General features: G+C 44.9%; 1 protein-coding gene across 1 annotated transcript in view; it reads left to right on the top strand.

Moving 5' to 3' along the window:
• ltk (leukocyte receptor tyrosine kinase) overlaps positions 1-27,763 on the top strand; it is a 136,879-nt gene that overhangs the window by 97,381 nt on the left and 11,735 nt on the right. Inside the window, exons 12-18 of the mRNA XM_068038177.1 lie at positions 12,750-12,936; positions 15,868-15,958; positions 19,007-19,071; positions 20,240-20,369; positions 23,265-23,362; positions 23,566-23,658; positions 24,250-24,351. Coding sequence (XP_067894278.1) covers positions 12,750-12,936; positions 15,868-15,958; positions 19,007-19,071; positions 20,240-20,369; positions 23,265-23,362; positions 23,566-23,658; positions 24,250-24,351 — 766 coding nt within the window. The remainder of the gene's footprint in view (positions 1-12,749; positions 12,937-15,867; positions 15,959-19,006; positions 19,072-20,239; positions 20,370-23,264; positions 23,363-23,565; positions 23,659-24,249; positions 24,352-27,763) is intronic.

Here is a 27,763-nt window from a genome sequence, read left to right as displayed (position 1 = left end):
AGCAGACTGTGGCTGCAGTGTGTACTATCTACAATTTGCAGTGTAGCAACTCACCAAGGCTTCCGCACTAGCCTCTCCCAAGCCCACAACCTCCATAACCTGGAAAGACAAGGGCAGCAGGTGCACAGGAACACCATCACCTCAGGGTGCCCTTCCACATCGCACATCACCTGACTTGGATATATATTGCTGTTTCTTCAGTGTCACTAGGTCAAAATCCTGGAAATCACTACTTAACAGCACCAAGAGAGTACCAGCACCACACAGACTATAGTGGTTCAAGAAGAAGTCCCAGACCAACTTTTCAAGGGCAACTAGAGATGGCCAGTAAATTTTGGCCTTACCAGTGATACCGATGTCCTGAATTTTGAAAACGAACGCGTATGGATTACAGGTAAGGTATGTTCGGCTCAGCCATGCCAAATGGCTTACATGTCATTGTTTATATCCATGAAGAGCTGGCATGTGTGCAAGGCTGTGGGGGGGGTGGGGGGGGCAGTGGGGGGGACGGCGAGGGGGCAAGGGAAGAGGAAAATTTGGAGATACGTAAAATTAAACGCTTCTGAAAGGTTAACAAGCATCCTGTGACACAAATCTGCACGGGCTGTTCCTAGTTACAGACAGGAACTCTGATTCTGTTTGGTTGAAGCTCCATTAGATACTATCATTTCAATATTAATATATAAAAGGAATGCACTCAATCCCTTGGTAAGTTTCCCGACACAGCATCATCTGCATTGCAGTTGTTTCGGGAATACCCAGAACAGACACACCAACATGTTCCCTTAAGATGCCAGATGCATAAAAATATATAAGTACAGTGATTCTAGTTTTTTTCTGGGATATCAGCTAGAGTACAAGGCAAGAAGGTGCAATAGTTTTCCATTTTTTAGAATATGTGTATTGCAATAGGCCTAATAAGTATATTACATTTCTTTAAGTTTTAAAATATACCCAAAAGCAAGAAGCAGTATTATCCTTCAGTTGGAAGGATTGTCAGTGGGAATGGGAGGTGTGCTCTTTAGCATTTAGTCTGCTAATCTATGAGTAGGAAGTTATTTAGAGCCAACATCATAGGTACAATGAAAATTATTTTGCCCATTTCCTGAAGTAAAAGCAAGCCTTGCATTTATATAGCGATTTTCATGGCCTCAGAATATCTCAAAATGCTGCACAACCAATGAAGTACTTTTGAAGTGGAATTATTGTTGTGATGTAGGAAGTATTAACAGAAGAAAAGTTCAATTCTGTTGACTAATCATTTTTAATCATTAAGTAATGTGTATTACCATTATGTTATAAATCGTGAACAGAAAAAATCTCCCCCCTCCCCTACAATGTTCTATTTAACCCAATTTCACTGGAGTTCTACAGTCTGCCTCCACGCTGATGGCAGCGTGAAGAGGAGTAGGCACTGTCTCTCAGAGAAACCCTTTATGCATGCCTCCTAAATGACCCATTTGGAGCTTGAGGGCAAGCAGGCCCAAGCAGACCCATAATAGGAAATTTGTTTGGAGTTTCTCTGACCTCATGACTTAATGACCTTGCAGAAAGAAGCATTGAGCCACCCCTGTCCCAGGAAGCTCTTGAAGCTATCCAGCTACCTCCCAGTAGGAGGAGTAGGAGACGCTGTCACAATGGAGAGATGCTGGGCTAGGAAACACTGACACAATTTTAAAATATCTCTGTAACCTCCTCCAGCTCCCCGAGATCTCTGCGCGTCTCCAATTCTGGCCGGTTAAGCATACCCATGTTTCATTGTCTCAACATTGGTGGCTCTGCTTTCAGCTGTCTAGGTCCAAAGCTCTGGAAATCCCCCCCCCCTTAAACCCCTCTGTCTCTCCACCTCTCTCCTTTAAGTTCCTTTTTGACCAAGATTTTGGTCACCCGTGGCTCAGTATCAAATTTGTTTGATAAAGCACTTAAGAAGTTTTACTATGTTAAATGTGCTCTATCACTTGAGGTTGGACCAACTGGCCTGTTTCTGTATTGTGAATTCTACGTAAAATACCCTCTGAAAGTCTGTATACACTACATCTATCACATTCTCTTTATTAATATAGTCAGTAAGCTCTTGAAAAACTCAATTGAAGTTGTCAAACACAAATTCCCTTTAACAAATCCATGTTGGCTGACTTGGATTCTCCCATGCATTTCTAAACATTAACTAATTGTATCTGAAATTATTGGATTCTAAGAGTTTGCCCACAACTTGCATTAGACTAACTGGTCAATACTTTATCCTACTCTCATTGCTTGAACAGAGCTGTTTGAAATTATTTTGCATACCCTAATAAAAGTAGGAGGTTCCACCTACTGCATTTTGCTTATTTAGTAAACACTGGATGTAGACAAGTGATAGGACAAGCCATCTCAAGTAGACCTCTTAAAGGTAAATAAATGTTGGTTTCTGCTGGAGATTTAAAAAGATTATGTTTTTAATTGTCTATTGCTACATTTTTCTCCAGTATGTTATTCGTATATGCACAACAGAAGTACAGAAATGTTACATTATATAGTGCCTTACACAATCTCAGCCAGTCCCAAAGCTTTTTACAGTGAATTGTTTTACAGTACTTTTTTTGAAAGTGTAATAACTGTTGCAAAGTTGGAAATAAAGCAGCCAATTTGCACACAGCAAGTTCTCACAAAATGTAACAATGACCAGATCATCTGCTTTTAGGCATTGGTAGATGGATTAATATTGGTCTGGACAACAGGGAAAACTCCCCTGCACTTCTTCAAAATAGACAGGGGATTTGTTTGTAAATCCACCTGAGAGGGCAGACAGGGACTTGGTTTAGCACCTCTTCAGACAGCTGGCAACTCCGACAGTACAGCACTCCCTCAGTACTGCACTGGAGTATCAGCCTAGATGATGCACTCAAATCTTTGGAGTGGGTCTTGAACTGACTCAGAACAGGAGTCCGTTCTCCTAATGTTAATGGGCTATTGGCACAGAAAGAAAGTGCCCAAATGTACTTGGCAGGGGAGCATAAAATCCAGCAAGGCAGCAGCTCATCAATAAAGGGGAAGTTGTGGTTGCAGCAGAAAAGTGGATAGGTGTTCAAAATGACACAGTGGAGATATACGAGTATTACTGCTCCTTTTGATGCTGAGAGCTGAAGATCCTACGACGGGAAAGTGGCCCTATTTCACCAGATGGCAGGGCTCCTCAAGTACATGGCATTGTAGATGTGGGCATTAGGGTTTCCTGACTTTAAAACCATGGCTTACATGACAATTCAATTCATGTTCAGCTTGTATAAATTTAGCTGGTATTCCCTGATGTATAGGAGACTGAGGGCTGATTTTATCGAGGTGTTTACAATGGGAAAGGATTCAATAGAGTTAGAGAGAAACCATTTCCTCTGGTGGAGGAATGCAGAATGAGGGGGGCATAATCTTAAAATTTGAGCTAGGCTGTTCAGGAGTGATATCAGAAAGCAATTTTTCACATAAAAGGGTCATGGAAATTTGGAACTCTCTCCTCCCAAAAGCTGTAGCTGCTGGCTCAGTTGGAGCTTTCAAGCATGAGATCGATGGATTTTAATTTTTTTTATTCGTTCGGGGGATGTGGGCGTCACTGGCTATGCCAGCATTTGTTGCCCATCCGTAATTGCCCTTGAGAAGGTGGTGGTGAGCTGCCTTCTTGAACCGCTGCAGTCCTTGGGATGTAGGTTCACCCACAGTGCTGTTAGGAAGGGAGTTCCAGGATTTTGACCCAGTGACAGTGAAGTAACGGCGATATAGTTCCAAGTCAGGATAGTGTGTGGCTTGGAGGGGAACTTGCAGGTGGTGATGTTCCCATACATCTGCTGCCCTTGTCCTAGGTAGTGGTGGTCGCAGTTTGATAGGTGCTGTCGAAGGAGCCTTGGTGAGTTGCTACAGTGCAACTTATAGATGGTACACACTGTGCGTCTGTGGTGGAGGGAGTGAAAGTTGAAGGTGGTGGATGGGGTGCCAATCAAGCGAGCTGCTTTGTCCTACATGGTGTCAAGCTTCTTGAGTGTTGTTGGAGCTGCACCCATCCAGGCAAGTGGAGAGTATTCCATCACACTCCTGACTTGTGCCTTGTAGATGATGAACAGGCATTGGGGAGACAGGAGGTGAGTTACTTGCTGCAGAATTCACAGCCTCTGACCTGCCCTTGTAGTCACAATATTTATGTGGCTGGTCCAGTTCAGTTTCTGGTCAATGATGACCCCCAGGATGTTAATAGTGAGGGATTCAGCGATGGTAATGCGATTGAATGTCAAGGGGAGATGATTAGATTCTTTCTTGTTTGAGATGCTCATTGTCTGGCACTTGTGTAGTGCGAATGTTGCTTGCCACTTATTAGTGCAAGCCTGGATGTTATGCAGGTCTTGCTGCATATGGACATGGGCTGCTTCAGTATCTGAGGTGTTGCAAATAGTGCTGAACATTGTGAAATCATCAGCGAACATCCGCACTTCTGACCTTTGATGGAGGGAAGATCATTAATGAAGCAGCTGAAGGTGTTTGGGCCTAGGACACTACCCTGTGGAACACCTGCAGTGATGTCCTGGGACTGAGATGATTGACCTCCAACAGCCACAACCATGTTCCTTTGTGCTCGTTATGACTCCAACCAATGGTGAGTATTCCCCCTGATTCACATTGACTTCAGATTTGCTAGGGCTCCTTGATGCCATACTTGAGTGTCAAATGTTGCCTTGATGTCAAGGGCAGTCACTCTCACCTCACCGCTGGAATTCAGCTCTTTTGTCCATGTTTGGATCAAGGCTGTAATGAGGTCAGGAGCTGAGTGGCCCTAGCAGAACCCAAATTGAGCGCCATTGAGCAGCTTATTGCTGAGCTAGTGCCGCTTGATAGCACTGTCAATGACCCCTTCCATCACATTACTGAGAGTAGACTCAGAGTGCGGGAATTGGCCAGGTTGGATTTGTCCTGCTCTTTGTGCACAGGACATACTTGGGCAATTTTCTACATTGCTGATTGATGCAGATTGATGCTGCAGTGGAACAACTTGGCTTGGGGTGTGGCTAGTTCTGGAGCAGAAGTCTTCAGTACTATTGCCGGAATGTTGTCAGTGCCCATAGCCTTTACAGTATCCAATGCCTTCAGCCATCTCTTGATATCACGTGGAGTTAATCGCTGAAGACTGGCATCTATGTTGCTGGGAACTTCAGGAGGAGGCCAAGATGGATCATCCACTAAGCACTTCTGAATGAAGATGGATGAAAATGCTTCGGCCTTGTCTTTTGCACTGATGGGCTGGGCTCCCCCATCATTGAGAATGGGAATATTTGTGGAGCCTTCTCCTCCTGTCAGTTGTTTAATGGTCCACCACCATTCACGACTGGATGTGGCAGGACTGCAGAGCTTAGATCTGATCAGTCAGTTGTGGGTTTGCTTAGCCCTGTCTATTGCATGCTGCTTCCGTTGTTTGGCATGCAAGTAGTCCTATGTTGTAGCTTCAGCAGGTTGACACCTCATTTTTAGGTATAGCTGGTGCTGCTCCTGGCACGCCGTTCTCTACTCTTCATTGAACCAGGTTGGTGCCCTGGTTTGATGGTGATAGTAGAGTGGGCGATATGTTCGTCCATGAGATTGCAGATTGTTGTTGAATACAATTCTGCTGCTGCTGATGGCCCACAGCGCCTCATGGATGCCCAGTTTTGAGTTGCTAGATCTGTTCAAAATCTATCCCATTTAGCACGGTGGTAGAGCCACACAACACGATGGTGTGAACCTTTGGTCTGAAGACAGGACTTTGTTTCCACAAGGACCATGTAGTGGTCACTCCTACCAATACTGTCATGGACAGATGCATCTGCGACAGGTAGATTGGTGAGGATGAGGTCAAGTATGCTTTTCCCTCTTGTTGGTTCCCTCACCACCTGCCATAGACCCAGTAGCAGCCATGTCCTTTAGGACTCGGCCAGTAATGGTGCTGCCGAGCCACTCTTGGTGATGGGCATTGAAGTCCTCCCCCCACCCACCCAGAGTACATTCTGTGCCCGTGCCACCCTCAGTGCTTCCTCCAAGGGTGTTCAACATGGAGAGGCACTGGTTCATCAGCTGAGGGAGGGCGGTAGGTGGTAATTAGCAGGAGGTTTCCTTGCCCATGTTTGATCCGATGCCATGAGACTTCATGGAGTCTGGAGTCAATGTTGAGGACTCCCAGAGCAACTCCCTCCCAACTGTATACCACTGTGCCGCCACGTCTTATGGGTCTGTCCTGCCAAATATTAGTGCAAGCCTGGATGTTATCCAGGTCTTGCTGCATATGGACATGGGCTGCTTCAGTATCTGAAGCAGCTTGAGTTAACTAGGGGGCTACTGAGTAACCCCAGTGAAAGCATGGCCAATATGGATGAGTGTAATTCAGGGCTAGGTACTGAATTGTTAAAATAGCTCAACTAATTCCAAGATTCAGTGAGGAGGATGTAGAAGATTTTTTGTGTCCTTTAAGAAACTGGCAAGGCAGCTAAAATGGCCAGCTGAGACATGGCCTCTCTTACTGCAAAGCAAGCTAACTAGAAAAGCCCATGAGGTCTATTCCCTTTTGCCAGATGAGAGTTCATCAAATTATGAACTGACAAAAAGTGCTGTCCTCATGTCATATGAATTAGTCCCCGAAGCCTACTGCCAACAATTTAGAACCCTCAAGAAGCAAGCTAATCAAACTTATCTGAAGTTTGAAAGAAGTAAACAGCTGGCTTTTTACCAGTGGCTGAGAGCTCTTAAAGTACAGCTCAGCTATGAGAATCTCAGAGAATTAATTCTGTTAGCGAAATTTAAACACTCTTTCCCACTCTCCATGAAGACCCATGTAAAGAATCAGCGGGTTTATAGAGCCCGGCAAGAGGCCGTTCTGGCCGATGAGTTTGCTTTAATTTCTAAGTCGATTTCCCAGGGGAGAACCTTTCCTAGTCACCCCCACAAATCCGAAAAGGACAAAGGGTGGGAAGGTGACAGGAGCCCAAGCAGTCCTGGGAGAGAAGGGAAAGCAATTGATACTGGGGTCCAGCTCTAGCCAAAAAGGAAGGTGCTGTGAGCAGGAGTGAGACTCGGAGACCTGTGTGCTTCCATTGTAATAAGGCAGGACATTTAAAAGCTGACTGCTGGAAACTAAAGGGAAAACCTGCAGAGTTAATCAGGGCACACCCGCTCAGTGAAGACAGGAACCTGATAGAAGGCACAGCAGAGCAAGCTGTGGCTTTAACTGCAGTAAGAGTGAAACCCAGGAAGCTTACGGCTGCAAGTGCAGGAAAATTTAATAGGATTTCTGAGGGCAGTGTATGCCTGTACCTGTACACCGACTGCACCTTGCATGCAACCTATTTTAGGGACCGGTGACCGTAGGGATTGTCCCTAGTTTGCCTGTGGACGGGGTTGACCTGCTCCTAGGTAATGATCTGGCGGGGGGGAAGGTGGTTGTCCCCCCAGTAGTGAAAGAAAGACTGCAGGAGATCAGAGAGACAGGACAGTGGCAGGAGACAGTCCCCTGCAGTTTCCCTGAATGTGTAGTGGATCAGGCCATGATCAAACCAGTTCCCCCAGAGGAGACTGTATTGGCACTGCAGGCAGATGACCATGAGGTCTGTCTGTCTGAGACTTTCTTTGGAAAGTTAGGAGATCCAGGGAATGAATTAAATGCATTTTCCCTAGGTGAGGCTCAGCGAGCCGACCCAGTATTGCGAGAGTTAACACAGGCTGCCCAGTCTGAAAGTGAAGCAGAGTAAAGCATGGCTACCAGACCCAACGACATGTGTCGGGTTCGGGTCAGGTCTCTCTTCTGCGTCCGGCATTCGGGATCGGGTCGGGCTGGACATGGACACAATGCTGCCTTGCTCAGGGAGGGAAGTAATCTTCAAAATTTGAACATTCAGCCGGGATGTCAAGGTGGGAAACGTGCTGCCGGAACGGAGGATCACAACATTTGGACAAGGTAGAGCACAATAACCTGTTTGATATAATTAACTTTATTACAGTAGTCGGGTGGGGTCAGGTCAGGACGGGCATGGGAAAAAAAAATCAAAGGATTCGGGCCTGAATTGGGTTTAGGTTGGCTGTGATCAGGTCGGGCCCGGGTTGGGTTTCAATTTCATACCCGCGCAGGCCTTTAAAGCAGAGGGAGTCCCTGACTGAACGAGGTACCGATGAGGAAATGGAGTTCTCCTCACAGACCTGAGGGCAAGGAGTGGACAGTAGTTCACCAGTTAGTGGTGGCAGACGGAAACATTAAGAAGGGCCCACGAGACTACAGTTGCTGTACATGCCAGTATACGAAAGACGAAAGCCGGCATAAGACTGCGGTTTAACTGACCAAAACTCGACAAAGATGTGGTGGAGTACTGCAGGAGTTGCCACATGTGCCAGGTTGAGGGGAAACCCCTACTTACAGTGAAACCTGCACCCCTCAGTCCTGTACCAGTGTTAAGAGGACCCTCCAGCAGAGGACTGGTGAACTGTAAGGAACCCCCTACCGAGAACAAAAGGGGGCAGGCAGGCACAAGGCTGGCAAAAGTTTAGAAATGGAAGAGGAAAAGTGACTAAGAGGGCAGGGAGGAATCCCAGATGAAAACCCTTACTGTCCGATCAGCCAACCCCAAAAAATGTGAAAAGTTAGACCCCACATCCTCCTACGTAAATGCAGATACTAAAAGCACCCCACCAGAGTTGCTAACAGCATTTACAGGAACCTGAAGAGACAAAGAAAGACCTCTAGGGGGCAGAGAAACCATGAGGGTGATGCCTCACCTAGTCAAAGTGCCACAGGGGAGTGCAGTAGAGTCTGCACAAATACCTGCAGGTAGTTGTGTCCTCTGGGACAAAGTGGAGATTAGCAAAGAATCCTCCCCCACAGTCAGAAAAAAGTGAACCACCCATCCCCTGACGTCAAAAGCCTTTGCATGACTCAGCAATGCACTGAAACAGAGTTCAGGATAGACCCATCCATTACTGACTCTCCTGAACAAAAAAATTACCTCAGCAGGAACAAAGACCCTAGGCAGACATAGAAATGGGCAAATGGAAGATAAACCTCCCCAAAAAATGTTTATTGGGATGCCATTTTTGAAACAGATTTTAAACTGTTTTAGGATTTGTGAATGAATGAGAGAAATGCATGTTTTTTTCTGTATCTTATATTTTCTCTCAACCCTTTTATTGAAATGCGATTTTCTCAAATTGCATTTCATTCCGCTGTGTGTGGAGGTGATATGCAGGCCCCCACCTGCCAAGCATGAGGCATATTAATTTCACCACATGGGCAGTAAATTTCAAACTACTGTTGAAGTGAAGAAAGGACCTGCTTTAAAAAAATGCCAAATCTTAGCTCGAAAGACATTTGCATATTAACAGACAGTGTTTGGAAGGACAGAGTAGCCATTCCCTGACACATTCAATCCACCATGGATCCTTGGCTGGAAGGACATTTGCATATTAACAGATAGTGCTTGGAAAGGACAAAAGACCATTCCCTGACACATTCAACCCACAATGGACTTTTGATCACCAGACATTGAAGGTGGGGGAGCTCGCAATCCAGGTTGACTGCTCAGATGGCTGAATACACAAAGGGACAGGGTCAAACCAGCTAGTCACATGGCTAACCTGCTGGGCAACCTGAGTTTTTGAATTTGTACAAACAGTTTGGGCAGAAGGCAGAATGTTCCTGGACTGAGAAGATTTCTCCCGGTTGGTTCGCCACAGCCTTTCTTGTCTGCCTGCTCCCATCTCTTTCTCACGGAACTCCAAATCCACTGAAGACATGTGAACCGGACAGAGAAAAGTCTCCTACAGCGAACAAGGTTTAAGAAGAATACTGGGCCCCAACGAAAAGCAAGATCTACTCTAAATAAAGGGCACTCCAGTGAAGCGAAGAATCATAACTCAAAAAACCTCCTCAGATATTGCCTCAAACTTTTCCACTTTATTTCTTCTGTTTTCTTTCTGTCTCTGTCTGCATGTGTGTATCGTGTGTGCATGCTAGCATGGGCACGTCGTGTATCCGTAGATGTTAACCGAATTAGAGTTAAAGTTTAATAAAATTTCACTTTACTTCTTTAAACCTGAGAAAACCCGTTGTGCTGCTTTCTTTGCCTTATAATTGAAGGACGGTGAAGGGGGATTCACCGGGGTGGGGTGGGGGGGTGGGGGGGGGTGGGATACTGAAAACACGGTGTGTTTAAAATTAAACACTGTTATAGTAAGACCAGGTGAAGGCTGAAAGGGAACCCTAGACCTCTTTCTCACCTGGTTGTAACAATATAAAATACGTGATCCACCCAGAGTCACGAGATTCAACGTGGGATATGGTTTTAATAATATCCCCATCTAAATGAGGCCAGGGCATGACTCCAATGTGCTCCCAGAAACTGAGTATTGTAAAATGTAGTGCGCAGTGAATTAGGAGTGCCACCTCATGCACTCAATTTTTCACCCCAAACCCACTACCAGCTGCAGTTAATGGTTTTTCATAGCTGTTACATAATGCTGCATTCTTTTATTTTAATCAGTTTCTAAGATAGAGGGGCAAATTTTACCAGCCCCCTGACATTGGGGGTCATGGCGGGGGACCCAGAAAATGCGTCCTGGAGAGGCCCACCACAGGCCTTGATGCCGGGAAGGCCCAGCCCCTTATTACCGGCAGCAACGAGGCCTCGTGGCAGCCGGAGCAGTATTTAAATGAATTAATTAATGACCTACCCATTCATGTTGGCCGTCCCGCTGCCATATTCCGGTTGGCTGCTGGCACTCCCGCGTCGTCCGATCTCCAACCAGACATCCGATGTAGGACACCTGTGGGGAGGCGGGAGGAGGTAGGTATTTCAGTGTGGTGGGGGGGAGAGAGGGAAAAAACTTACCTTATTAGTCAAGGGGGTGATAGGAAAGGGTAAAGGTAAAGGTTTCTGAACTTTGGGAGGGGGGGAAGGTCAGGTACTCGAAGTAAGTATTTGTGCAGGCAGAGGGCAGGAATGATATGTAAGTGGTTAGCACCGCAGCCTCACAGCTCCAGGGACCCGGGTTCGATTCTGGGTACTGCCTGTGCGGAGTTTGCAAGTTCTCCCTGTGTCTGCGTGGGTTTTCGCCGGATACTCCGGTTTCCTCCCACATCCAAAAAAGGCTTGCAGGTGATGGGTAAATTGGCCTTTGTAAATTGCCCCTAGTGTAGGGAGGTGATAGGGAATATGGGATTACTGTAGGGTTATTATAAATGGGTGGTTGTTGGTCGGCACAGACTCGGTGGGCCGAAGGGCCTGTTTCAGTACTGTATCTCTAAATAAATAAAATAAATAAATAAGTCTATTGGGGAGTGGGAAAGGGGCTGGAAAGATTTCTCTAATTATTTTTAATAATTTAAAATTCATTGTCTCCTTAAAAATTCAAACTGTCAGTAAGGGCTCTAAGCCCTTTAAAAATGGCACTGGCACCTGCGCAGTGGCACCCGACGTTGTTGCCGGGGACGGAGCCCCCGCCCCCTCCACGTCAACGAGGGGGGGTGTGGGGGAGAGGTGGGCACACCTCCCAGCCCCGGCCATGTAAATGAGGCACCGAACTGAATCTCACGGCAGCTCCATGGAGCAAATCCCACACCGCCCCACCATCTTTGAAGCCCGCCGCCGAGACCAGAGGAACTCGGTTCGCTTCCCTTCAGCTCAATCAGTGCTGCCTCCCCCCCTCCCAATTGGCTGCTCCATCTGCACTGTCCAAACTTTGTTGCCTCTCTCTGAACTGTGCCCGCCGCTCACCCGATATCCTCCAATCATTGCTGACTCCTTCAACTCCACAAAGAAACGTCAGACTGGAATTTTTTTTTAGTGACAAAAGAATTCTATTTGAAAGTGACATTTTTTAAGCAAATGAATCAATGTTCTTTTAAAGGCATTGATACTTATTTCAAAGGAAATGCACTTGTGACTGATTGGGGATATCATTGATTCCCATGGTCAATAAGGACAGATTTAAACCCTGCATTTTCAGTAGAAAATGCAATTTTTTTAAATGAACTGAAAAGAAAGAAAGAAGCTTGGATTTATATAGCACCTGCCCTCAGGACGTTCCAAAGTGCTGCACAGCTAATGAAATACTTTTCAAGTGTAGTCACTATTATAGGGTAGGAAGCATGGCAGCCAATTTGCACAGAGGAAGATCCCACAAACAGCAATGGAACAACGACGAGATGATTTATTTTCGTGATTCTGGTTAAGGGACAAATATTGGTCAGGACACCTGGAGTCAGATTTAAACCTACAACTTTCTGACTCCAAGGCAAGAATGCTACCACACAAATGAGTTCAACCAATTACGATGAAGAGCTCAGGGTGGAACAGGTTTTCAGTTCATGTGTAGAGTCGTTACGTATTCAGAGGTCAGATCATAATCACCCAGAAGGAAAGAAGGAAAGAATAAACTTGCATTTATATAGCACCTCTCACAACCTCAAGGCGTCCCAAAGTGCATCACAACCAACAAGATGCTTTTGAAGTCTAGACACCGTTGCAATGTTGGAAACCTAGGACAGAAAGCTTCAGTATTTAGGTGAAAAAAATTGGTTGTTGTTGATCAAAATTGATGCAGCCCCAAAAATCTAGTGCACAGAGCCTTGCAAAGTGTAGCTCTGGCCCTGTGTGTGGATCTGTACGTTTGAGTGTATCACGTGTATTGGTCTCCATGCATGAACTGGTTGGTGTGCATGACATGATGATTGAATGGCCATTAGCCCCTGATCAATCCTTGTGTTATTCCCATGGCAGTTTACTATCACAAGAACAACCGGTTGCAGGCAGTAAGGGTGAAGCTGCAGAGCCCGGATTATAAACTGAGTAAGATCAGAACCTCGACCATCATGACGGATTATAACCCAAACTACTGCTTCGCTGGCAAGGTAGCATCACTCAATGAACTCAAGGAAGTGCCCAGGAGAAACATCTCCTTGCTGAGGTGAGTGACATTAAAACTTGCAATGACAGGTAAGAGTCACAGAATCTTACAGAACAGAAGAAGGCCATTCAGCCCATCATGCCTGCGTTGGCTCTTTGAAAGAATTTTCCAATTAATCTCACTCCCTGCTCTTTCCCCATAGCCCCAGTAAATCTTTCCTTTTTAAGTTTATGTCCCAATTCCTTTTGAAAGTTGCTATTGAATCTGTTTTCTCCACCCTTTCAGGCAGTGTATTTTAAAGTGGTGTCCCCTGCTTACTGATCCTCCAGTCATTGGAAAAAGTTTCTTCCTATCTACTTTATCAAAATTCCTCATAATTTTGAACACCTCAATTAAATCTCCCTTTTCACCCTCTCTGCTCTAAGGAAAACAATCCCAGCTTCACTAGATGCCTTGCACTAGAGCATCATTGGGTGGGCCAGATGCAGAAAGGGTAGGACTGAGGAGGGGATTATCAAGGAGCTCGGGCTAAGGTCAGGGCAGCAGCCCATATTATACTTGTGGAGACCATAGGAGTAGTCCCGTTGCACCTGGCCCCTCGAAAATAATTTTAATCTTACCATTTTTGGTCCTATTTGGTTGTGCTGGCAGTAAAACTAGGCGGAACCTGTAAGATGCAAGCTCCACCCAGTTAACTCCGCCTAGTTAGCTCCCGAAATGGTAATCCATATGTTATAGGAGTCCAACGTGCATATTAAAATGGCCTGGGGTATTGTTTTGGTAGAGGCTGATTGAGGCTTAATAGCCCTTGATGTGCTCCAGCCAGATTAGGTGATTAATTGTTAACTAGTTGTGCTCCAGATATACTCATAGCAGCATCTCTGGGACATAAGGTAATGCAGATTGGGTCCATACCAGGGAAATTGACCAGGATGGGCAACAGCAACGGCATCAAATATGCGCATAAGGGAGTGGTTTAGCTATATAATGATGAATGGGAGTCGAGGAGGGGCAGCATGTGGCCAGAGGCTAGATGTACGTGTAGGTGTCCATGATTTAGGGCACCTTTGTTCTAGGGATTGACACAGAAGATGATGATTTGGAAGTGGGTTAGGGAATGCGGATGATGAGGGATACAAGAATGTGGTCAGAGAAAGCCTTGTCTATGTATGAGACCATGAGAGTGGATAGGTCATGGGAGAAAGACTTGAAGATCTTGTGAAATCACGCTCACACAACTGATCAGATGTAGAAATTGTGGGCACATAACCTTCTGTTCCTTACTGAATGATGGATGGGAAATCATAGGGGGGCAAACTCCCAGTATCCTGATATGCACTGCGGGTAGGCAAGACTTCCAACTAGGTCCACACATTTACTGAAAAGTAATGACCTTTGCTGCCTTGCTTAATTGCTGAAATGGAACTTGATAATAAAGGCCATTTTACAACACTCCTCAACTCAGTAAACCATAACCTAGTATTCAAATAATCATTTGGTAGTACAGAATTTGAGTATTCTGGAAAAAGAGACACAATGTCAAAACTTTTCATCTTGCTTATCAGGATAGATGCAAAAATGTCAAATTTCAAAGGGAAAACAATATATACTGCATGAGAAAAGGGTGCTGATTGGTTGGCAAGTCAACTCTGGTCAAGGTGTTGCCATGGGGAATGTATCAGGGAACTATTGTCCCCCACATTTTTGTTTAATTCAAAAAAGGCAACAAGCCTGGTCACGTTCGTTTTGCCTGCAGAGGACAGGCCCCTGCATATGAATGTATGTAGCATCTAGCAAGCGTTAAGTGAGCCACAAATCCGACTGATAATCTTAAATTCGTTGTTAGTGTAATTCTTAGTACACTCAGGATTGTTCAGCAAGTGCTGTCCAATCACGGAATCACATCTAACATTAGACATTGTGTTCTGTGATTTGCAAGTATGGGCTGGTTGAGTATGGTCAGTACTCTGCCTATTGTGAACAGCCGAAGGGATGTGCTGTATGATATGATCCGCAAGTCATTGGGACATATGGCCAATGTACCTGGCATCACACCGGCACTGGAATTCATATACCACATTACTCATTTGTGTGGTAGGCAGAATGTCTTTTTGGTTTGACAGCAACATCCTGCATAGTAGCAGCTTGAAACAGCTAGCTTCACCTTTTGTTCAAAATTTTTGAGATACCTTACCCTTCCAGGGTAATTTGAAGCAAACTGGGCACTTTTCAGGTCTGAAAGTGGCAACCTTAGGCCCATCCATGAGTATGCGCAATACACAAGGGGCAATGATCTGATCAGTGTAGCCGTTATCCTGCAGGATGGCTTTGATGTGCCCTATTTCTGAGTCAAGCTTGCACGGTGATGAAATGACTCTGGCCCTATTTACGAAATTGCCGATAAGGCCAATCTTATAGCGCATGGATCTGTAGGAAATCCAATGCATATATTGACCAGTGAATTACACTAACAACCAATTTAAGATTGTCAGTCAGGTTCACGATGTGGATCACTTACACTTGCAAGAAGCTGCATATATTCATACACAGGGACCTGTCCTCTGCAGGCAAAAGAAACATGAAGGGAAGTGCATAGTTCTAAAAACTGCACTGCCATCATCATGGCCTTGAGGGAAGGGTATTAGCCTACCAACTGTATCATAGTCCGAGAAAGGGCATCACTCTACCAACTGTTCCACAGTCAAGGAAATAGTGTAACTATAATTGTCACTGGTAGCGTCCAGTCTTTGCAACTTTTTTGCATTAAACAGAAGCATGGGGGGTAATAGTTCCCTGGTGCAATCTCCACGGCAATGCCTCGATCAATCAGTGTTGACTTTCTAACCAATCAGCAGCCTTTTCTCATGCAGTATAAATTGTTGCTCCCTTTGAAATTTGGCATTCTTGCATCTGTCCTGATGAGTGCAAGACAAAAAGCTTCAACAACATGTCTTTTTCCAACCTAGTATTCATTCATGCTTTGCTTCTTAGGGCTCTTGGTCATGGTGCTTTTGGTGAAGTGTATGAGGGCCACGTGGTTGGAATTGGTGGAGAGTCCGTCCCTTTACAAGTGGCAATCAAGGTTAGTAATGGACTTTTCCAAAATGTTTTCTTCTGTTATAGGTCACTCATTGATATCCTCCAGTTATAAGAGTGGGCAGCCAGGCTGTCGTCTTCTCCATCGGATTACAAACAAACTGCCTATAAATTCCTCCATGGACACTGTCCATGAAGGGAAGTGCATAGTTCTAAAAACTGCACTGCCATCATCATGGCCATGAGGGAAGGGTATTAGCCTACCAACTGTATCATAGTCCGAGAAAGGGCATAACTCTACCAACTGTTCCACAGTCAAGGAAATAGTGTAACTATAATTGTCACTGGTAGCGTCCAATCAGGGACATCAGATCATATAATGTAATGACTCTGATTGGAATTTCTCCACTGCCATTGGTAAAGCCACTGAAAAGGAATGCTAAGAGGATCTCTTCTTCCTGTGCTTAACCCACATGAATTCTTTGGATGCAGGATTGGAGTTTTGAGGTGCACTCAGTTTTTGGACTGAACCATGATGAGCAGAGAAAGACTGAGGTTTTTTGCAGTGTGGGAAGGGGTTAAGTGACGGAGAGTTATGGTAGTAGAATCCCTAGTGCCTCCTCTCATTGTTGCGAACTTGCAGTTGGCTCTAGGGGTCAGGTCACCTGGTTGAAGAAAGGGAATAAAAATGCATAAAAACTGGGTTGGGAAAAGGGCAGGGGTGTTCTAAATTAAGCTTCCCTCCCAAAAATACGGTCAGAGAAAAAACACAAGCCAAATGACAGCAGAACCGATGTTTGAAATCATCTGTTAAAGAAAGAAGCCCTGAAACTGTGTGAATCTCAGAAGCTGGCAGGAAGGGAAGGTAAATGTCAGGTGGAACACACAGATTTTTTTACTTAATCCTTGGGATCTGGTCATTCCTTGCAAGTCCAGCATTTATTACCCATCCCTAGTTGCCCTGAGAAGGTGATAGTGGGCCTTCTTTTTGAATCACTGCAGTCCATGAGGTGAAGGTACTCCCACAATGCTGTTAGTAGGGACTTCCTGGATTTTGACCCAGCGACGATGAAGGAATGCAGATTTATTTCCAAATCATGGTGTGTGACTTGGAGGGGAACTTGGATGTGGTGGTGTTCCATGGAGCAGTATCATCTATATCTGTGATTTGGACTGTCCTGGGACATCCTAGGACTGCCACAGACAGTTCTACCTTCCTGATTGAGGAAGGCAGCATTACAAAAAGAATCTCCAAAGGGATAAATAAAGTGGCAAGTAAACATAAAACATCATTACCTTGGTACTCAAAGATGACACATAACTACAGGATTTTGAATTTCATAAAGAAAGGAAGGAACTTGCATTGCTACAGATTCTTTTCCATATTCAGGATGAGTGAACGAGCTTTACAGTCAATAGATTAGCTTTGAATGTAGGCAAAAGTAGTAGTCAATTTTTTGCACTGATAATTTCCACAAACAGAAAATGAGGTGAATGGTATATTACTTTGTTTTGGTGCAGTTTGTTAAGGGATGAATACAGGACAGGACGCCAGCAGAACTCTCTGTTCTTCTTGAAAAAGTGGCTTGTCCATCTGAACGGGCAGATTGGGCTTCAGTTTAATGTCTGATTGAAAACACAATCTGACAATGCAGTGCACCCTGAGTACCACATTGAAGTGTGCAGAAGATCTCAAGTGAGATTTGATTCCACACCCTTGTGATATAGAGCTGAGGTAATGCATAATCAAACTTACACACTGGGGTTAATTTTATCCGGGTGGCAGGGTCTCAACATCTGGAAAAAGCGACACCAAGATTCCCGTGTCGCCTCCTCTCCAGAAGGCCTGCCGTATTTAGTGCCAATCAGGCACTTAAGCGGACAGCGGCCGGCCTTTCACAGGATCAAGGACCCCGTCTCTGGAAGTCCCACCCTTGGAGAGCTGCCAGCCAATCAGAGGCCAGTGGCTGCTGCTGGAGGTGCACCTACTGGAGGCCGAGGAGCACTGCTGGACCCAGGCCTCGGGCAGGTTAGGGTAGGAGGGGTCTACGGGATGGGGGTCCCGTGGGAGGGGTGTCGGCAACAAAGGCAGGGGGTTGGCTCTCAACAGGCTACACCCTTCCCGATGCTGGGTCCCTCATAAGGTACTAAGTACCTTTTAACGAATGACCTCCGCCCCGGAGCCGGGAAGCGGCCCGCACAATTTTCCGTGTCATTCTTCCCATGCAGTGATGGGGCAGTCCATTTCACGGTTAATTGCGGCAGCGGTGGGAAGAGGCCCTTAATTGGGATTAATTGCCCAGTTAAGGGTCTCAATTGGCAGTGGGGCAGAAAGGTGATTCACAGGCCTACCCGCCCTGGACTAAATTTCGATGGAGGCAGGATGATGGCTGGAAAGCCCCACCCCACTACCATCCCACCCGATTTTATGCTCTCCCCAGCTCTAAACCCGCCGGGGGGGGGAAAGCATAAAATTCCCGCCACTGAGTTTCAGTTCAGGAACTGTTAGTTATCAAGATGCTGAAATATAGATGTTAGCTGTGGTTCCACTGGTAGTGTTCTCATCTGCTAGCCAGAGGATTGTGGGTCCAAGTCTCACTCCAGATACTTAAACACATAATCTAGGCTGATATTTCTATATGCTACTGAGGGAGTGCTGCAATGTCAGAGGTGTCATCTTTTACATGAGATGTAAACCCTGTTTGTTTTCTCAGGTGAACATAAAAAAAATCCCATGGCACTATTTTGAGGACGAGTGGGGGAGTTTTCCTGGTGGCCGAACCAAATTTATGCCTCAAACAGGTTATTTGGTCATTTATCACATTGCTGTTTGTGGGAGCTTGCTGTGGGCAAATTGACTGCCGCATTTTTTATATTACAACAGTGACTACACTTCAAAAGTTTTTCACTGGCTGTAAAGCACTTTAGGATGTCCTAAATAAATGCAAGTCTTTCTTCTTTTGCAATGTCAGTTTTATGGTTTGGATCATATTCAGCAGCTAATTGTTTGTTATAGTGACATGATCTCTTAAACATCGATATGTTCCTGAACTCTTTTAGTGAAGTATTCATAACAATTTGCTACCATTTACAGACTCTTCCAGAAATCTGCTCCGAACAAGATGAAATGGATTTCTTGATGGAAGCTTTGATCATCAGGTAATAGTAGCAGTTCTTCTCTATTGTCGTCTAATCCCTTGACAATCTGGAGGACATTTCTCAACATCTTAATGAGTTATTGATAGCAGATCAGAAATATCAGTCACGGGTAACTGGGATGAAAAGATAGATTCAAAGGGTGATGCTTGGACAATCAAGCCTATGGTCCTTTTGCCCCATTTCCAGCCCGTGCTTACATCTAGTCAGACAGCATGCTGTGATTGTAGACTTATTGAATGTACAGTGCAGTCTTCACATAATAAGCTTACCTCTGAAACTTCCCTTCCTCTTTCAAGCTACAGACCTTTAACCCCAATTTTATTTTATTTTATCACTTGACCACTACTTGATTTATCCCATTTTTACTCCCGCTCTTTTTGCCTTGACAAAAATCCTTCATTTTGGGTCTTGGACTTTAACCTGTCTGGCTGGTGTCTTTTATTATGGGTCTTGGACCTTCTTGCAACTGACTGGTTTGGCCAAGCTTGCTACAAAGAACAAACAAAATGACCTTCACCACCATCAAGTGGAGCATTCACTTATACAGGCAAAGGCCCAAGATGAACAGAAGGCCCTTGGATATAATACAGCCCAGTCCTCTCCTAACTTGTGCAAATCAGTGAGATGGAGGAAAACATTTACCAACCAGTCTACTGGAGGGTAATCCATCATCAACTCTTGTAAATATAAATAGTTTGGAGATAAGGGAGAAGGTACTAGCTGGAAACATGGTCAGTCTAGATGATACGGTGACATCATTAAAAATATATTCCCCATTTTAAGTGTCCTGAATTGCATGGCTGTACTGCCTTTAAACAACATTGTGGACTAGTAATCTTTATCTGTGAAAAACATCGGTGTGGAGTTACGGATGCCAACATAGAAAACTAACAGAAGGTGAGCAAGAGCTTAAAAAAAGCTGACTGCTCAAAAGCAGTTCAGAATATAAACCAATGACATGTGAAGATAAAGAGTTAGGCTGAAAGTGCAGTAGGACACGGGCTTATCATAACCTACGTTTCAAGTATACTCACCATCTCATTGCCTTTGTGCTGGTGAGTGCTGAAGGCAGGAGGATTTATTTTGGGTATCCCCTCACAGTACATCTCCATTTTCGACACCTTTTTGTAATTTGACTATATATCTTTTCCCTGTTTCTTTTGAACAGCAAGTTTAACCATCAGAACATTGTCCGATGTATCGGTGTGAGTCTCCAAGCTTTGCCTCGGTTTATCCTTCTAGAGCTCATGACTGGAGGGGACATGAAGACTTTTCTCAGAGAAAACAGGCCAAAAGCTGTAAGCACAAAATCAAACACTTGTAATATTTCTTGTACGGTGCCCCACAAGTCAGCATAGCAAAGAAGCAGAGCCCTGATTAGGTCCATGTTAAAACAACAGAAAGCGAGACGTAAACATAGGCAGTTAATATATGCACACAGTGAATCAAGCTCCTGCCTCATGCAAAATGTTCCATTAAAGCCGACATGCCAACTACTTTTGACCTAGCAATAAGCCAGCTTGTTAGGATCAAACAGGTTGTCTGTATATGCTCTGTGGCATTGCATAAGAGGACATAGGGACATAGGAACAGGAGGAAACCATCCAACCCCTTGACCCTACTCTACCATTCAAATAGATCCTGGCTGAACTGCACCTCAACTCCATTCACTCCACCTCAGCTCCATATCCCTTAATACCCTTACCCAATGAAAGAACCTCGATCTCCGCCTAGAAAGCTCCAACCATCAAAGCATACACAGCCTTTCGGGGAGAGAGTTCCAGATAGTCACTATTCTTTGTGTGGAAAAAATGTTTCCTGATTTCCCTCCTGAATGACCTCGCTCTAATTTTAAGCTTATGGCCCCACATTCTTGACTTCTCTAACAAAAATAATTGTCCCTTTATTACATATATATGTGTGTAATAATAGTTTGATTGTGAATCTCGAGATAGAATGTTCCAGAGATCAAGGCCCTGATATTCATGGGGAGGCGGGAAGGGTGCATGGGAGGCCAAAAATGTATCGAAGAACCTGGCAATGCCGGGGAGGCTGAGGTCCTGCCGATCTTAATGTTGAGGAGAGGCTGGCAATCAGGAATGGGGAAAGGCAAAGGCTTCCTTGTTGCACCTGGAATGCTGAAAGAGGCACACTTACCTTGGCGGACTTGCAGATCCTGCCTAGCATCGTCTACTGGGAATCCCACAGCTCAGTCTGCCCTCTCTCTTTTTGTTAAATTTAACGGTCATCAGGCCCTGTCTTTGCTATGTCAATTAAGTCCCTCTTATGTTTTGTGGGACCCTCATCCATGGCCTGATTCCTGCATGTTAAAATTTAATGGATCAAGAGTGAGTTTGGGCTGGGGGAGGGTTGCCACATCCTTTATATTTTAACTCTTGCCTGACCCTCTCCCACTCAACATTGGGAGGCATGGGATGCAGGAGTTTAAAATCAAAGCAGCTTCTGAGTACAAGGAAAAGATAGAGCATTGAAAGCAAATGCACCATGGATGACAAAGGAAGTAAAAGTTGAAATAAAACAGAAAAAGGAGACTTATGACAAATGTCAGGAGCAAGATTGAGTTAATAACCAGGAAGATTATGGAAAGTGCAGGAGGGAATTGAAAAAGTTAATATGGGAGGCAAAGGGAGGTTACAAGAAAAATGTTCAATTGAATCTTAAAACTTTTTATAAACATTTAATGTGTAAACATTTTGCTCTGGTAAAGGTTGAGCCTACTTTGGATTCTTTGCATTTGGAAGTATTGTGAACCGTGAGGAGGATAATGAAAGACTTCAAGATGACTTAGCCTAGTGGAATGGGCAGACACATAGCAGATGAAATTTAATGCAGAGAAGTGTGAAGTAATTCATTTTGGTAGGAAGAATGAGGAAAGGCAATATAAAATAAAGGATACAATTCTAAAGGGGGTGCAGGAGCAGAGCGACCTGAGGACATAAGTGCACAAATCGTTGAAGGTGGCAGGCCAGTTTGAGAAAGTGGTTCATAAAGCATAAGGGATCCTGGGCTTTATGAATAGAGGCATAGAGTACAAAAGCAGGGAAGTTATGGTGAACCTTTCATAAAACATTGGTCCGGCTTCAATGGGGGTCTTGTGTACAATTCTGGGCATCACACTTTAAGAAGGATGCAAAGGCATTGGAGAGGGTGCAGAAAAGATTTATGAGAATGGTTCCAGGGATGAGAGACTTCAGTTATGTGGATAGATTGGAGAAGCTGGGGCTGTTCTCCTTAGAGAAGAAGTTGAGAGTAGATTTGATAGAAGTGTTCAAAATCATGAGGGGTCTGGACAGAGGAGATAGAGAGAAACGGTTCCTTATGGTGGAAGGGTCAAAAACCAGAGGACACTGATTTAAGGTGATTGGCAAAAGAACCAGAGGCAATATGAGGAAAAGCATTTTGACGCAATGAGTAGTTAGGATCTGGAATGCATTGACTGAAAGTGCAGTGGAGGCAGATTCAATCGTGGCTTTCAAAAGAGAAATGGATAACTATACAGTCATGGAGAGATACAGCACCGAAACAGGCCCTTCAGCCCACCGTGTCCACGCCGACCATCAACCACCCATTTATACTAATCCTACATTAATCCCATTTCCCTCTCACATCCCCACCTTCCCTCAATTCTCCTACCACCTACCTACACTAGGGGCAATTTTTACAATGGCCAATTTACCTATCAACCCACAAGTCTTTGGCATGTGGGAGGAAACCGGAGCACCCGGAGTCCCACGCAGTCACATGGGGAAATTGCAAACTCCGCACAGGCAGTACCCAGAACCGAATCCGGGTCGCTGGAGCTGTGAGGCTGCAGTGGTAACCACTGTGCCGCCCATCTGAAGACAAAATGTGTGCAGGGTTAGAGGGAAAAGGCAGGGGAGTGGGACTTGCTGAGTTCTTACAGAGAGCTGGCATGAACATAACAGGCCTAAAAGTCTCCTTCTGTAACCATTCTGATTCTATTTGTATTCACTAAAGAAGAGGATAATGTGAAGGTTGGACTAAAGGAGAGAGGACAAGATAATAGATAGAGAAGACATACTGAAAGGATTATCATTATTGAAAGTGGCTGACCTGAAATTACTCTGAAGCATTGGAATGTTTCTTATATTTAGACCAACTTCAACAAGGTTAACCATCTCACACCAACAATATTCATTAATCTATTTCAGACACAGACATCTACATTAACAATGCCGGACCTTCTGAACATGGCCAAGGATATAGCTTGTGGCTGCAAGTATCTGGAAGACAATCATTTCATTCACAGGTTAATAATGAGATTCAACAAATAGAACCTTATTTTAAATAGAACAGAATAGATATATGAAATGTTGCTGTTTTAATTAGTTGTGTCCATTGTTAGTACTGTAGTTGTGTCAGTAATTATACTATAGTTATACCCATTGTTATTGCTATTGATATATTGGTGAGAGTATTGTTTAATTCTGTTTCTCGGTTTGTTCCTCTCAGGGACATTGCAGCGAGAAACTGTTTACTAACCTGCACTGGGCCCAGGCGGACAGCAAAAATTGGAGACTTTGGGATGGCTCGAGATATTTACAGGTATGTAATAAATCCATGATTATCCCTTGTGTTAAAGCTGAGTGAAGTTAACTCTGCTCATACCTATGCTTTGATGTCACAGTGTGACGATTGCCATCCCATTGTTGGGCACCAGATCTTTGTGCCATTTGCCTTTGTGCCAAAACACACAATAAGCAACACTTCACATGGGCATGTGGCACGGATTGTGCATTCCTCCATGGCCCCTCTCTATCTCTGTAACTTTCTCCCCTACAACCCTGCAAGATATCTGAGCTCCTCCAATTCTGGTCTCTTGCATGTCCCTGATTTTAATCATTCCACCCTTGTCGACCGTGCCTTCAATTGCCAAGGACCTAAGTTCTGGAATTCCCTCCCCTAAACCTCTCTGCCTCGCATTGCATCTGCCCTAATATCTCCTTATGCAGCTCAGTATCAATTTATGTTTGATAATACCCTGTGAAGGGCCTTTGGACATTTTACTATGTTAAAATTATATTATATAAATGCAAGTTGTTGTTATTATGGAAATAAGTTATCTCCAAAAGCTCAGCTGAGTGCCTAGATGTGGTTCTTTGCCTGATCCAAATCCTATTGCATTTCTGTATCCAGGGCAAGCTACTATAGGAAAGGTGGGCGTGCCATGCTGCCAGTCAAGTGGATGCCTCCAGAAGCTTTCCTTGAAGGAATCTTCACATCAAAGACAGATACATGGTAATGCAAGAGACCCTTACTAACAGCACTGTGGGTATACCTATACCACACTGACTGCAACGGTTCAAGAAGGCAGCTCACCACTGCCTTCTCAAGGGAAATCAGGGATGGGCAATATATGCTGGCCTTGCCAGCAACACTCACACCCCATGAATGAATAAAAAAACCCTTGTAGCACAACAGGCTCGTGATAGACTGGGCCTTCACTGTCAACATCTGAGTCTGCTGCCGCAGAGCTAGTACATGATCTCACCCTCAGCGACCTGGCATCCTTTAAGAGGTGCAGGCCATCTTCAAGTGAAGTCAGAGATGTCTGAGATCCCAACCCACCAAAACAGATGTGCAGCCAATAAGCAGCACGGTAGCAATGCCTCTCATTACAATGAGTTGCCAGCGGCAATTTTACATGGTCACTGTTGCCATGTCAACAAGCACTGTGCAACCCGCTCCCCGCGCTCCACTTTTGGGCATGATTGAATTTCTAAGCCATGGTATTGAGACAATCCGATGGTAATAAGACAGACACCTAGTCATGAGACGGGTATAACAAGTTACTCTTATTCAGCATCTTTAACCTATTGAAATGTTCCAAAGTATTTAGCAGAGGAGAATATTTGGTGACAAAAAGAATTGAAAGAAACATTAGGATTGGTGATTGAAAGCAAGATGTGAGAGGTAGGTTTTGAGGAGGCTTTTGAAGGAGGAGATAAATATTGCAAGACGGAGGAAGACATTTGAGGTGAAAATTGGGGAGTTGAATGGTTTTTACACTGAGTAAAGAAGCTTTGGATTGTCCTTATCTTTCGGGATAATCTTGGAACACTGGGAGAGTTTGGAGGAACCAAGGGAGCTGTGATATTGCTTTAGATGATTAAGTCAGATCTTCTTGTGAACAGCGAGCTGAATCTGGCTATGCTCAAAAACACTGAAATCACCTCAGCTGGAAACACAGGCAAGCAAAAACATTGAAATTTATCTGCATGAAATGGACAATCTAGGTTCCTGTCGCTCCTCTTAACCCACTGAGGTCAGTCAAAGAGCAATTGTAACCTCTTGTCAATTTCAGGGTGTAGGTCAGTTTCTCTAGCTCAGTAATAGCCAGGCTAGTTGTGTGCCAGGTATGCTACAGTCTGTAACCCTTTGATTTAAGGACATAAGGATGAGAATTGTACATGGGGAATGGTGGGAACAGGAAAATGTGACAGACCGAGAGGGAACAAGAGCATCAAAGGCACAGGTAAGGGAGCTATTGGACAGTGTAGAATTGGCCAGAGAAGAGGACATTGGGACTTTCAGAAGGTTCTGAAAAGAGAGCTGGGTGATAGGTTTTAAAGGATAGCATTCTTCCAGGGCAGTAGGTGATTTTAGAGCTATTTCAAGCAGGTCGGAGAAAGTGGATATGAAGGAAGATTAGAGGTGGTTTTGTTGAAGACAGCGATCATATTATCGGGTTGTCTTCTTATCCAGAGTTTTTGAGATGACATCAAAGGAATGACCATGTATGCAGGTGAGGAGTGTATCTGGAGAGTGAGGATGAAAGAACAAGATTGAAGAGAAATCACAGGAAAGGAGGCAAGGGCTGTTTAGATGACAATTGAAATAATTAAGGATGAGCAGTCCCAGTGCAGAAGCAGAGGAGATTTTGTCTTGGAAGTTGCAGGGAGACTCAAGAAGCCTATAGGCAAGAATTCTGAAAGAGAAATTCTTCTTTGGCCTCCTTGTCTGCAGAGACAATGGGTAAGCACCTAGAGGTGGTCAGTGGTTTGTGAAGCAGCGCCTGGAGTGGCTATAAAGGCCAATTCTAGAGTGACAGACTCTTCCACAGGCGCTGCAGATAAAATTGGTTGTCGGGGCTGTTACACAGTTGGCTCTCTCCTTGCGCTTCTGTCTTTTTTCCTGCCAACTGCTTAATCTCTTCGACTTGCCACTTTCTAGCCCCGCCTTTATGGCTGTCCGCCAGCTCTGGCGATCACTGGCAACTGACTCCCACGACTGGTCAATGTCACAGGACTTAATGTCGCGTTTGCAGATGTCTTTAAAGCGGAGACATGGACGGCCGGTGGGTCTGATACCAGTGACGAGCTCGCTGTATAATGTGTCCTTGGGGATCCTGCCATCTTCCATGCGGCTCACATGGCCAAGCCATCTCAAGCGCCGTTGGCTCAGTAGGGTGTATATGCTGGGGATGTTGGCCGCCTCAAGGACTTCTGCGTTGGAGATATGATCCTGCCACCTGATACCAAGGATTCTCTGGAGGCAGCGAAGATGGAATGAATTGAGACATCGCTCTTGGCTGACATACGTTGTCCAGGCCTCGCTGCCGTAGAGCAAGGTACTGAGGACACAGGCTTGATACACTCGGACTTTTGTGTTCTGTGTCAGTGCGTCATTTTCCCACACCCTCTTGGCCAGTCTGGACATAGCAGCGGACGTCTTTCCCATGCGCTTGTTGATTTCTGCATCGAGAGACAGGTTACTAGTGATAGTTGAGTCTAGGTAGGTGAACTCTTGAACCACTTCCAGAGCGTGGTCACCGATATTGATGGATGGAGCATTTCTGACGTCCAGTCCCATGATCGTTTTCTTGAGACCGATGGTTAGGCCAATTTCATTGCAGGCAGCCGCAATCCTTTCGATGAGTCTCTGCAGACACTCTTCTGTGTGGGATGTTAATGCAGCATCGTCAGCAAAAAGGAGTTCCCTGTTGAGGACCTTCCGTACTTTGATCTTCGTTCTAAGATGGGCAAGGTTGAACAACCTACCATCTGATCTTGTGTGGAGGAAAATGTCTTCTTCTGAAGACTTGAATGCATGTGAGAGCAGCAAGGAGTAGAAGATCCCAAACAGTGTGAGTGCGAGAACACAACCCTGTTTCACGCCACTCAGGATAGGAAAGGGGTCTGATGAGGCACCGCTATGCTGAATTGTGCCTTTCATATTGTCGTGGAATGCGGTGATGATACTTAGTAGCTTTGGTGGACATCCGATCTTTGCTCGTAATCTGAAGAGACCACATCTGCTGACGAGATCAAAGGCTTTGGTGAGATCTATGAAAGCAACGTAGAGGGGCATCTGTTGTTAACTGCATTTCTCCTGTAACTGGCGAAGGGAGAACAACATGTCAATGGTGGATCTCTCTGCTCGAAAGCCACACAGTGCCTCAGGGTAGACATGCTCAATACAAACATATGAAAATAGAAAGACTGGAAAAGACCTACTCGTCTAAACAGCCTATCTCACACAATTGCGATGCCTTGTGCATCATGATACATACGCTCCCTACCTCACCCAGAAACCATGTATCTCCTGTGAGAAGTGAAAAAACAGCTAAGATCTTAGGCCAATTAAGGAAAATTAAGGAAATATGGAAAATTCCTCTCTAACCGGATACAACAGGCGATGCTACACTCAG

Source organism: Heterodontus francisci, chromosome 9 (assembly GCF_036365525.1).
Source record: "Heterodontus francisci isolate sHetFra1 chromosome 9, sHetFra1.hap1, whole genome shotgun sequence".
In the NCBI taxonomy this organism is placed as follows: Eukaryota; Metazoa; Chordata; class Chondrichthyes; order Heterodontiformes; family Heterodontidae; genus Heterodontus; species Heterodontus francisci.
This window is presented reverse-complemented; position numbering and strand designations above follow the sequence as displayed.